A 12,637-nucleotide genomic window follows, 5' to 3' on the forward strand; every position below is an offset into this window, starting at 1 on the left:
CCCGTCCGGTACTGCGTCTGAGAAAATTAATTTTTGAGTAAAGACAGTAAGAAGATAAAGTTAATTTGGAAAAGTAAAAATATTTAAAGTATGAATTTAAACTCTAATTTTAAAGGTTTTGGTCCACAGTTGGGCCAACGGGCTAAGCAAATGGACCTGAGCCACAATTAGTCCCAAGGCCCACTCACTCAACCCATAAAAGCACCAACATTCAGCATTTCACCCCTCATTTGAGGTGAAACACGTTGAGAGAAAGAGAGAAAAGAAGATGAACACCAAACCCTAACTCACCAATATTCAAACCACCATAACTTGAGTTACGGAGTTTCGATTGACGAGCTGTTTGTGGCCACGCATTGCTCTTTTTCTCCTCTTCGATTCTATCTAAGTTTTGTGGTGAGTATTTTAAAACTCAAAGCCCAATTTTTTTTACCCTCTTTGGATTCAAATTTGGTTAAGTGTATGTTGAGATATTGTGATTTTGGTTGTTTAGGAGTGCTCTAATATGAGCTATTGATGAGTTTCATCAACCAATTCTATGATTTAAGGTAAGAAATTTTAATACCCTAGTGATTTATCAATTTCATGAATCCTAGGTTGATTATAAGTGTGAAAATTAGTAATGTTAGAGTATTAGGTGATTTTGGTGCACAATTGGGAGATTGATATTGCTTGTGGGAATTTGGTGAGGCTTGGAGCTAAAGTTTGGTAGAGATTTCCAAAGAAAAAGTTCAATTATTTTGGCTCCAAGAGGTACGGTTTAAGTTTCATTTAAGTACCGTGTGGTGTGATGTGAATTCCTAGGTTAGATGCCCCCTAGGGATAAGCTTGAATAGTATATTTGAATGTGTTGATATGTGTAGTGAATGTATGGATGAGATTAATTAGTATGGAGAGAATTGATATGGTATTTATGAATTGATGTTGGTATAGATGATATTGAGATTGGATAATCATTGTGCACTATGAGTAATATGTATATATTGAATTGATAAATATTGGGTCGGAGGCCGTGAAATTGGGCCGGAGGCTGGAAGAAGTAAGAAAGTTAAGTGATATTTATATCATATGATGATGTGTAATATGGAATAAAATTTTGATAATGATGAGTCATGAAGATGATAGTTGAGTATATGATTGTGAATTGAGTATGAACTTTGAAGTTTAGTTGATTTAATTGTGAGTTGGAAATATTAGGCTTATTGGAGTGGTGAGTTGGGGTATTATGAAATGAATTGGGCATTGAAATAGAATTGGTATGATTAGTTATTGTCAAAAAGCTTTGAGTTTTGGTATTGAGATATGAGATTGGTGAAAATAGAGGTTTGATAAACTTTGTTAAAAACTGAATTTTTGCCGAACTTCGGCGAGCCATAACTTGGCATTCGGACTCCTAAATTCTTTCAAACTTATCTCATATGAAAATTGGGTCCGTGAAGTTTACACCGTTTGAAGAACGGATAAAAAATATTTTAAAACGAAAAAGTTATGTGCGTCGAAAGTTCTGTGTACAAAATTAGAATTCTGCAGCACTTAGCATTTTTTACCCACTCAAAAGAACTCGTGTAGCGACCACCTACACGCGATGCAACCAACTCTTTCGGGTTTGGTATCTTGCGTACGCGAGCATGATCATGCGTATGCGAGCAAGAAAAACACGTCCACGCGTATGCGTGACCCCTGAAATCAGCAAAGTGAGTTTAGTGTTTTAAAATGTAATTTTGAACCACTAAACCTCTATTTTTTCTCTCTAAGACCCTATAATTGAGTTGTAATGGTAATGAAGGGGGTTGAACTAGGAAAGGATGGTGACTTAAAGGTGAAGAAAGGTTTTGAAGTGGGGGGTTTGAATTGAAAAGTGTGGATAAAGTGAGCAACTAAGTAATGAAGTGTTGGCAATGTTGAATGAGAAGTGACTGATGATGATGATAAATAATGAACTTGAGATTGAATTGAGATATGAATTGATGAAATGTGAGTGTACGAGAGAGGGTATAAGGGTGGTAATGATAAATAGTGAGTGAGATTGGAAAGCGTGATGGGAGATATATCTCAAAAGTGTGCTGGGCACTATATCCTTGGTAGACATTGAATGTGGCTATGATTGATTACTTGAGGAAGTTCTATATAATTGATGAATTCTTGGCCATAATGATATTGAATGAATGAATATGATAATGAAAATCTGATTGAGATTGTTGATGATGAGTATGTTGAGTTTTCTCTCTATTGTAAGGTGTGTCGGGCACTATATTCCATGAGTGTGATGAGCACTATATCCCGAGAGCGTGGCAGGCGCTATATCCCAAGAGTGTGGGAGCACCTTACCTTGGAAAGTGTGTCGGACACTATATCCCATGAGTGTGACGGGCACTATATCCCGAGAGCGTGGCGGGATCTATATCCCAAGAGTGTGGGAACACTTTGTCCCAGGAAATGCGACAGACACTATATCCCGAGAGTGTGACAGACACTATATCCCAAAAGTGTGACGGGCACTATATCCCAAAAGTGTGGAGGCATGTCAGAGAGATGATATTCGGGTTAGCTACCGGGTGTGTCGGGTTCTGGCAAGGTAACCGACATGTGAGTTCACGGCCAGTAGGATAGGCATACATCATATGCATATGTTTGAATTGTTTGGGTTTGCTTAATTGTTAGGTTTGTCTAATTGTACATGTTTCATGATTACTTGCTAATTGTCTTACTTGCCATACTTGCCTTACTTGTGCATTACTTATCTGTGTTGTTTGTGTTTGTGTAAAGTTGAATTACTTGAGGGATGCTTCGGGTCTTGCATTATTCGGTTGGAAGGTAGTGAAAGTATAAAGGGTATTGGGTTAGAATTAGAATCCCCTATCATAGTTGCCAAGTTATGGATTAGTGAGAACTTAGGATGGATATGTCGAGGTAAGAAGTTTAAGATGCTTAGTGAATTTATATTATAGTGCTTTGTTTTTATTTGGAACTTTTACCGTACTGGGAACCCATGGGTCGGGGGTTCTTATTCGGTATATATTCTTTGTTTTTCAGATACAGGTCCTGGTGCTTAGTAGTGAGCTGGATTCGTCTAGAAAGCGGCGAAGTTTATTTGATTCTGTTTTGTACTATTAGAATCTCTCATGTTTATTTTGAAAAACTTTTAATATGAAGTATGTAAATGTTTATTTTACAACTTGCCTATAGAGGTGTTGAACTTTAATTGAGAGAGATAGGAAATACTGTTGTAAAACTAGTTTTAAATTCTGTACCCTAGCTGGTCTAAACTTCGCAGGTCGCGACTAATTCTTTCATTTAAACACACACACACACACATACTTACTATTATTCCACCTTGGGTCGTACCACCGTAATATCGTTGACTTATGACTCGAGCATAAGGATCTGTATATTAGGGTATTATATCTCTCAGTTGTAAAGACATAGTAATATCGTTGACTTATAACTCAAGCATAAGGATCTGTATATTAGGGTGTTATATCTCTCAATTGCAAAGACATACAAGACAATCAAGAAAAATACAATTATGGATAACAAGTACAACAGATAGGACAAGTAGCAATTAATTACAGAAAAATAATTAGGCAAGCCGAGACAAAGCATTATCAAGCAAATCACACAAATGCACATGATGCATGTCATTCCTATGCCCGATGAGTCTCATTAGCGAACCTTAGACAGAACACCAAACTCGGAGAAAGTAGGACCCAACCGCAACCCTTCCATCTTACCTGCGTACCCGGAGTAAGGGGACAACCTCATCATTGCCTCTTACCCAGACGGTGTTACAATTTTCAACCCAGAGCAAGCAACGACAAAACTCAGCCCTTGCATCTTATCCGGAGTCTCGAACTCTTATCCGGAGTAAGTGAACAACGCCACTGCATCTTATCCGACTTCTTGACTCTTATCTAGAGCAAGTGGATAACACCACTGCATCTTACCCAGAGTCTCAATTTTTACCCGAAACAAGTGGATCACGCCACTACCTCTTAGCCGGTGACATATCACAATCAGATTCAATCTCATTTTTAATATCACTTTGATTCATTCATATTCATTAAAATTCATAATTAAACTCAGTTCTCATCATTCTTCTCCCGGAGCAAGTGGACAACGCTACTGTCTCTTACCCAGTCACATATAACTCAATCATAATCTGTCATCATCATCTCATAATATCACAACCATTCTCATCATATCTCATTCATCACGTTCAACATCTCATCGAATTAATTATTCACTTCTCAACTCTCTTTTGATACAAAAACTAGCCCCATCAACATTCTTAACCCTATTTCATAACCTAAAACCTAGCTATCGGACCTTAAACAAAGTTTTCAAGGTTTGGAAAACTTAAAAAAAAGGTTGATAGTTTAAAAATAGTGTATTTTCATCAAAACAGTGGTTTCGGAGGTTTACATGCTTGCCGAAAGTTCAACGAGTGATAAATAGAGTTTTAGTGTAAAACAAGGTACTGTGCGTACGCATCATGTATGCGTGCGTACACACCACCAAATTTGCTTGAAGTGTGCGTACGCACGCAACAGAGAGACCTTCCCAACATGTGTGTACGCATCATAGTGTGCATATGAACACTTGCAAAATCCTCAGGGTGTTCGTACGCATACCTCTTGTGCATACGCACGAGCTCAACCACACGCTCTGGTCCGTGCGTGCGCACGATAGCGTGCGTAAGCACGCACACCAAAATTTTAAGTTTTCTGCAACTTAGCCAAATTTAGTTTTTTGTACCCAACTTCCAATGTCCATAACTTCTTCTACCAAACTTTGATTTCCTCAATCTTTAAATCCTTTTAAAACTCTTAAAATTATCTTTAATTTGAAATAAATTTTATTCAAATCCAAAATCCGAGACTCAAGTTATAGTCTGCCGAAGTTGGTTAAAAATTAAGTTTTACCAAAAATCACTAAACCTTTATATTTCCAAAACCTCAATTCTTATACCGTTATTTTACATCCAAAACAACTCTAATGCTCCCAAAATCATATTCACCTATTTTTCAAACACTTCTCATCATCAGTACATATAATCTCAACATCTCAACACCTAAATTTATCAACCAAAGCCCAATTTCTGTTCATAATCACTACTAACATCAACATCAAATATCAACAATTGAGAGAGCGAGAGAGAGCGTGGGTGGAAAACACGGGGAGGGGTAGAGCTAGGGAACATGACAAAGATCCGAGAATTTAGAATCGAGAAGAGTATCGACGGCTAGAGCAAGAGTCTTTTTCCGTTTTCGTGGATAACCTTCCTCAAGACATCTCTAAGAGAGAATTATTTCAGTTGTTCAACTGGACTGGACACATAAATGACATATATTTATCGCGTAAACAAAAAGGCGATAATATATACATTTTTGCGTTCATACGATATACTACGAAGGGAGGAGCATTGAAGGCAATTAGAGAAATGAATCGGTTAAGGTTGAGAGGAAGAGTTGTATTTGTAGGGAAAGCGAAGTACCGAAGGATATCAGATGTGTATGATACGAAGAGGTCACAGAAAGGAGAAGACACCCGAAACAAGACGATTCGGGGACAACAAAATGAAGAGGCTCATGATGCGCATCTGAAAATAATGGAGGTCAGGAAGGATAAAAAAGAACAAGTCCTACATGAAAATGGGTGGACCAAAAAGATTGAAGTACCGGTGGCAAAAGATAACTTGGAGTGGCTGCAGAGAAGTTTAGTAGGAGGGACGACAAAGGCCATTGAATTTAGATCTATGGAAGATAAGATCGCGAAAATTCTGCCTCAAGTTGTCTAAATACGAGAACTCGGTGCGTATAAAGCTCTTCTGACGTTCAACTGCGTGCGAAGCGCAGAAGAAACCTACACATTTAAATTGAACAGTCTGCTACAACTCTTCCATAATGTTTGGAGATGGGAGGAGGCGGAGCGAAGTGAAACTAGGAGAGTATGGTTAGAATGTTATGGAGTTCCATTACATGCCTGGTCGGTGGACACTTTCAATATCATCGGGAGTCAATGGGGTGAAGTGGTGGGCTGTGATAATTTGACAGAATCATGCAATTCTTTTAGTGTCGGACGCGTGCAAATCGATACATGTGTATTAGATGCTATCAACGAATGGATACATCTTACAATTGGGCTCAGTGGTTTTGACGTGTTGGTAAAAGAGGTGGGTGAAGAGACATATAGTTCGGAGTGTAAGCCGGAAAAGATTAACGCTGGTGAAACAAGTAGCAAGAAACGAGATAATGATGCAACAAGCCACTCTCAAATTATGGCTATAGATCCAGCAAGTCAATCAAATGAGCCGGAATGCAGGGACAGGGCAGCGGAGTTGGCAACGATGGTGATGAGGGGAAGGGAAAATGACAAGGGCAGAATAGTAAATTCAGAAGAAATTTTGAATGAGTGGAATAATGCCAATTCAAAAATTAACTTATTGAAAATGGTAACGGCTGATTCGTATCAACAAGGAGTTAAAGACAAAGCTAATTTCATGGGATACGACATGATGAGTGATGGAGAGGATTCAGAAAGAACCAGGTCTGGGCTTTGTGGAAACAATGCAAGTGAGCTGGATGAGGGAGCCATAAGGGAAAAAATAACAAGAACAAATGACAAAAAAGATGAAGATTGGGCCAGATACACAAGTTACTATAATATGGGTTTGATCTTGCAATTGGGCCAGCAATCTTCATCAGGCCCGAACCAAGGTAGCGTTGGGAATGGAGGCAAGGTCCGGAAATCTGGGCCACACCAAACTGAACCGGGTTGGTGGATGCAGGGTTTCTGGGGGGAGAAGGTTCCCGATCCTTGCGCAGCTGCTTCGAAGAAACCACATGGCGATGAGCGCGCTGCCCTGCACGGTAGCCCGCAGACCTGGCGCAATGGAGAAGGGCGAGTGGCGAACGGCGAGGCCAGCGCGTGGAGGCTCCAGCTAGGCGTCTGTCTGCAACGATCAAATGCGACGGTGGACCCGGCTGAAGATGACGCGGTTGTGGTAGACGGAGGTGCTGGTGCGTCGATGCCAGGAAGCCATGAAGCCGGGACGAACATGGCAGTTTGGGATAAGTTGAACGCAAGGAAAGTGGTGGTGGAGAAACTTGGAGGAATGGTCACAAGGTGCTCTAGGGATGATGGTGAGGACGCCGATATGCTTAGAGGGGTTGGGAATGCTAGTGAAGAAGGGGATGATACTGGAAAAACAAGTACAGAGGGCGAAAATGACGCTGGTAGTGAAAATGGAAATACGACCTCGTCAAAGCACGGTGTAGATCATGAAAGTATTGGTCTTAAACATCGAGGTGATATGATAGGCAGGAAAGATTCGGAGAAGGGTAGGGACAAAGCTGGAACGTCTATAATGAATGGCTTGGATAGTGAACATGATAGTGGATCGGAGGATAACCAGTGTTCTAAAGCAGAGGAGAAAATGACAGAGAACAAAAGGACATGGGAATTGGCGGTGGAATCTGGTGCAATCTTGTACGACCAAGAAGAGGATATTATGGCGATACTCCAAACTCAGAACGAAGAAAATGCTCAGAAAAGAAGAATGGCTAAACAAAGGGCGAAAGCAAGACGATGCAGACCCAAAAACAAAAATAAGGTGTGTAATAATTTGTTAAAATGATTTTTAGCTCATGGAATGTTAGGGGGTTGAGGGGGGATGGGAAGGTGAGAATGATAAAGGATTTGAAGATGAAAAATAACTTGAATATGCTAGGACTGGTAGAGACTAAAAGGCATGTTGTAACTAGATTTGATGTAGTCCGTCTCTGGGGGTGCGATAGTGTGGGCTGGGAATATGTTGCGTCTGAGGGTGCATCGGGTGGGCTGCTCTTAATGTGGGATGAAAGTATGTTTAAAATGCATAACTGTTATAAAGGGGAGAGGTGGATGTGCATCGAAGGTGTGTTGTTGAAGAATAACTTTAATTGCGCGTTTTTCTTGGTTTATGGTGCTCATGCTAGAGACGAGAAAATGGTTGTATGGGAGGAGTTGAGCTATATTGCTGGATTATGTTAGGTTTTCTGTTGTTTTATGGGGGACTTTTATGGGAGACTTTAATGAGATTGTTCAGGTGGAGGAAAGAAAGGGGGCGGATAGATTAACAGGAGCTGCTGAAGAATTCAAGAACTGGATACAAGATATGCACTTAGTAGACTTGCCGCTCAATGATCGCAAGTATACCTGGTTTAGAGGGAGCTCATGTAGCCAGATTGATAGAGTAATGGTTAGCCTGGAATGGTTTGAGGAGTTTCCAGAGACTCGACTAAAAGGAGGACCAAGGGGTTTGTCAGATCACTGCCCGATGATTGTGGAAGACACAAGGATGCGAGGCGGCCCAAGACCGTTCAGAAGTCTTGACTCATGGTTTACCCATGAAGGTTTCCTAAGAATGGTCAAAGAGGAATGGAGGGATTTGGAGAGGTAGATTTTACAGATAAATTGAAGGCCTTGACAATTCCTTTGAGAAGATGGCACAAGGACAACTTTGGTGACATGGATAACAAAATCTTGTAGTTTGAGAATGAGATAAAGAAGATAGATGACATGGTAAGCAGTGGAACATATGATGGAACAGTGGAGGCAAGAAGAAAGGCGTTGGTGACTTGTTGTGAGAGATGGTATGTTAGAAAAGAGCTACACTGGAAACAAATGTCACGATCGAAGCATGCGAAGGATATGGACAAGAACACCAGGTATTTCCACCAAATAGCTTCTTCAAGAAGGAGGAATAACAGAATTGATGCTTTGGTTATTAATGGAAGACTGATTAGAAACTCAGCTAGAATAAAGATTTCTATCCGAGAGTTTTATAGGCAATTGTATCATCAGGAGAAGTCTGCTAGGGTGGGATTCAGAGATGGGCTAGTGGCAAGGATATCTGAAGAGGATGCTATAGCGTTAGAGGTATTACCGTCAGTGGAAGAGATTAGAGAGGCAGTTTGGGACTGTGAATCGTCTAAAGCACCAGGCAATGATGGGTACAATATGAATTTTATAAAGAGGTGCTGGGAAGAAATTGGGACTGAGTTTACAGCTGCTGTGATTGCTTTCTTTCAGACAGCTAGGTTACCTAAAGACTCTAATATCACATGGGTTGCGTTGGCTCCTAAGTTCAGCGGGGCTAAAGAAATCAAAGACTTCCGCCCGATTAGCATGGTTGGTTGTGTTTATAAGGTGATTTCAAAGGTGCTAGTTAGGAGGATGAGAGCAGTGATGCCAGAGCTGGTCGGGGAGACACAAAGTGCGTTTGTCAAGGGTCGTAAAATACATGACGGAGCACTTATAGCGTGTGAAACTGTGCAGTGGCTCAAATTAAGGAAGAAGGCAGCGGCAATCATCAAGCTAGATTTTCAGAAGGCTTATGATAGAGTAAAGTGGAGTTTCGTGGACATTGTGTTGCAGAAGATGGGATTTGGTCGAAGATGGAGGGAGTGGGTAATGGAGTGTGTCAGTACTTCTTCTATGTCTGTGTTGGTAAATGGTTCACCGACGAAGCCATTCATGATGGAAAGGGGTTTGAGGCAAGGCGACCCACTATCCCCCTTTTTATTTGTGCTTGTGGTGGATGTACTACATAGAATGGTCGGAGAGGCAGTTAGAAATGGTCGTATATCTCCTCTGTTGGTTCGGAGAGATAATATAGAGTTGTCGCACCTTCAGTTCGCCGACGACACTATATTGTTTTGTCCGCCGGAGGAAGAGACTGTGAAGAACTATCAGAGACTACTACGTTGCTTTGAACTAATGTCAGGGTTAAGCATCAATTTCGACAAATTCAGTTTAATACCAATCAATTGAGATCAACTGTGGGTGAGACGTATGTGCAGATTGTTAGAGTGTAAGGAAGCGGCTCTGCCAGTCAGGTACCTTGGAATCCCACTAGGAGCTAATCCGAAGTTAGTTAAGACTTGGAAGCCTATAATAGACAAGGTGGAGGAAAAACTAAGCTTATGGAAGTCGAAGGTGCTTAATAAAGCAGGAAAGTTGGTGCTCATCAAAGCTGTTTTAAATAGCTTGCCAATATATTATTTAAGCTTGTACAGGATGCTGAAAGCTGTTGCTGAAAAGTTGATTTCACTACAGAGAAAATTCTTGTGGAGTAGAGAAGATGGAAGGAATGGTTTGGCATTGGTTAGATGGGAAGTGGTTCAAGCGCCAAAAAGGCTAGGTGGGCTAGGTGTTGGAGACGCGATGATACGTAACACAGCGCTATTGTTTAAATGGTGGTAGAGGTTCTCAAAGGAGGATTGTCCGCTGTGGAAGAAGGTGGTGTGTTCGTGCAATAATCTCAATCCTAACAAGCTATTATCCACTCAGATATTGCCCACTAAAGGAGGTCCTTGGAAGGATATATGTCAGCTACAGATCAAGGAACAACATGTCAGAGAGAAGATGATAAATGGGTTGTCCATGGAGGTTGGAGATGGGAGAAGAACGCGTTTCTGGGAAGATGTCTGGCTATACTGTGGTCCCCTAAAGGATAGGTTTCCAAGGCTCTTCTCGATTTCAATGCAAAAAGGATGTGTCATTGGGGTCTGCGGGTTATGGGACGGGTTAGATTGGGTTTGGAACTTTCAATGGAGGCGTGAGCCGTTCCAGTGGGAATTGGAACTTCTAAATCAGTTACATGAAACTCTGAGAGTGGTTAATTTAGCGCCAAACAGTGAGGATAGGATTGTGTGGAAGTTTGATAAACAATGTGTGTTTTCTACTAACTCTTTTGTGCAGGTATTACAGGAGGATACGCTCCCGGAGGACATAACAAGTTATAGTTTTACCAATTCTATCTGGAAAGGATTAGTTCCGCCAAGAGTGGAGCTATTTATATGGTTTGTCTTGATAGGCAGAGTGAATACAAAGGACAGATTGTGCCGGTTTGGGATAGTTGGTCATGACAACAACATGTGTGTCCTATGTAGTAAGGATGCTGAAAATGTTTATCACTTGTTTATTAGGTGTGATTTTACTTGGCGGGTATGGTGCGCATGGCTGAATCACTTTGATAGGAAGTGGTCATTTCCTGGTACTGTAAAGGAACATTTTCACAGTTGGACAGGTGTAACTATGAGAAAGAAAGAGCGAAAGAAATGGCTAATTTGCTTCTTTGCTATTGTGTGGAACGTCTGGATGGAGAGGAATAGGAGGATTTTTCAAAATGCAGGAAAAAGTGTAGAAGATACCATTACCGCATCTGTTCAGAGTTTTGAGGAGTGGAGGCATCAGAATCCCTTTTGTTGTTGATGGCAATGCCGAAGATGACAGCGGGATATGGTTTTGCTTTGTGTGGTGCTATCTAGTTGTCTTTAATTTATGTCTGTTTTCTTATTTTGCTCCACTCTTGTGTTGAGCTCCTTTGTTTCAAAAAAAATGTACATACCACCTCTAAGCAATCTAACCAACCATTTCATATTCAGAATCAATACCAAATACCTCTAACCACTTCCTCATGTCACTCAATCATTCCATCACATATCAATATACAAACCCTTTTTGTTATTCACAAATCTCATGCATAATTTTCCACCAAACTCAACATTTATATTAACAATTTCCAATCATCATCAACTCATTATATTAACAATTCAATTTCACAATACTACTGCCAATGTCATACATACATATACAAATACTCATTTACTAACCACATTACTCAATCAACTCATACCGTTCAACCTATCTTACAAACAACTAGCCTAAGTTTTCACGCAACATTATATATTAACTATGAGAAACCAAAATCATACTTAGGCCGATTCTTCCCTAAGCTCAAAACACCGAACGTCAAGCTTCCAAGACTCCAAATCAATTCCAACAAGCTCCAATTTTCCAATTCAACACCAAATTTAACACAATTCAATATATTTCCATGAAATTCACCAAATTAATAAATAGGGTTCACATAATTGAACAAACCACAAGGGTTTAGAGTTTTCTTACCTTATCCATGGATTAATTAGACAAAATTCAACAATTATCCACCACTAAGTATTCCTAAACAAACAAAATCACAGAATCTCTCAATACCAAAATCCAAATTTGCGAAATACAAAGAAGGAAAAACTAGGCACATAATTTACATTTCCTTACCACAATGTTTCATTAGAATTGAAGAGGACTCTGAGATGAACGCGTGGCCACTGACGACTCGTCAATCGAAACTCTGAATTGAAAGTTACATGAAATTGAAGTTGAGGAAGGAATGAAGGCTAGGGTTCCACGTTTTCCCTCTTCTCCTCAGCGTGATTTCAATGAATGAATGGGGAAGAAGACCAAGTGTGACTTCTTTATGTTGGGCCTTGGGTCCGGTTTAAGTGTCCAACCAAAACTTTAGACCAAATTTTTTTAAATTAGAATAGAAATTCGTGTGTTAATTATTTTTACTCTTCTAACTTATCATATTTAATTTTCTAATATCTTTGAATAATAATTAATTTATTATCTAATTATTCACTAATTTCTCAGAATTTACAAAGCTAGCCAGTTAAATACGTTACAAGCCTAGTCTGCTAAGAGTGAAGTCTAATCTGATATAATCTATTTCCACCCCTACTTCTACCCCTCTTCAACTAATCCAATCCTATTATCACTATCTTCTTTTAACGTCTTGAACAATAGCACCACT

At 40.0% G+C, this 12,637-nt stretch overlaps 1 protein-coding gene across 1 annotated transcript; it reads left to right on the forward strand.

The window, feature by feature from the left end:
• Positions 1-8,059: 8,059 nt before the first annotated feature.
• LOC148579494 (uncharacterized) lies at positions 8,060-8,440 on the forward strand. The gene has a single exon (XM_088490405.1). It carries the CDS (start codon positions 8,060-8,062, stop codon positions 8,438-8,440), a length of 381 nt encoding a protein of 126 aa, XP_088346531.1.
• Positions 8,441-12,637: the final 4,197 nt, after the last annotated feature.

The sequence above is a fragment of the Arachis ipaensis genome, chromosome B10 (assembly GCF_059453495.1).
Source record: "Arachis ipaensis isolate K30076 ecotype BB chromosome B10, ASM5945349v1, whole genome shotgun sequence".
NCBI classification, from domain to species: Eukaryota; Viridiplantae; Streptophyta; class Magnoliopsida; order Fabales; family Fabaceae; genus Arachis; species Arachis ipaensis.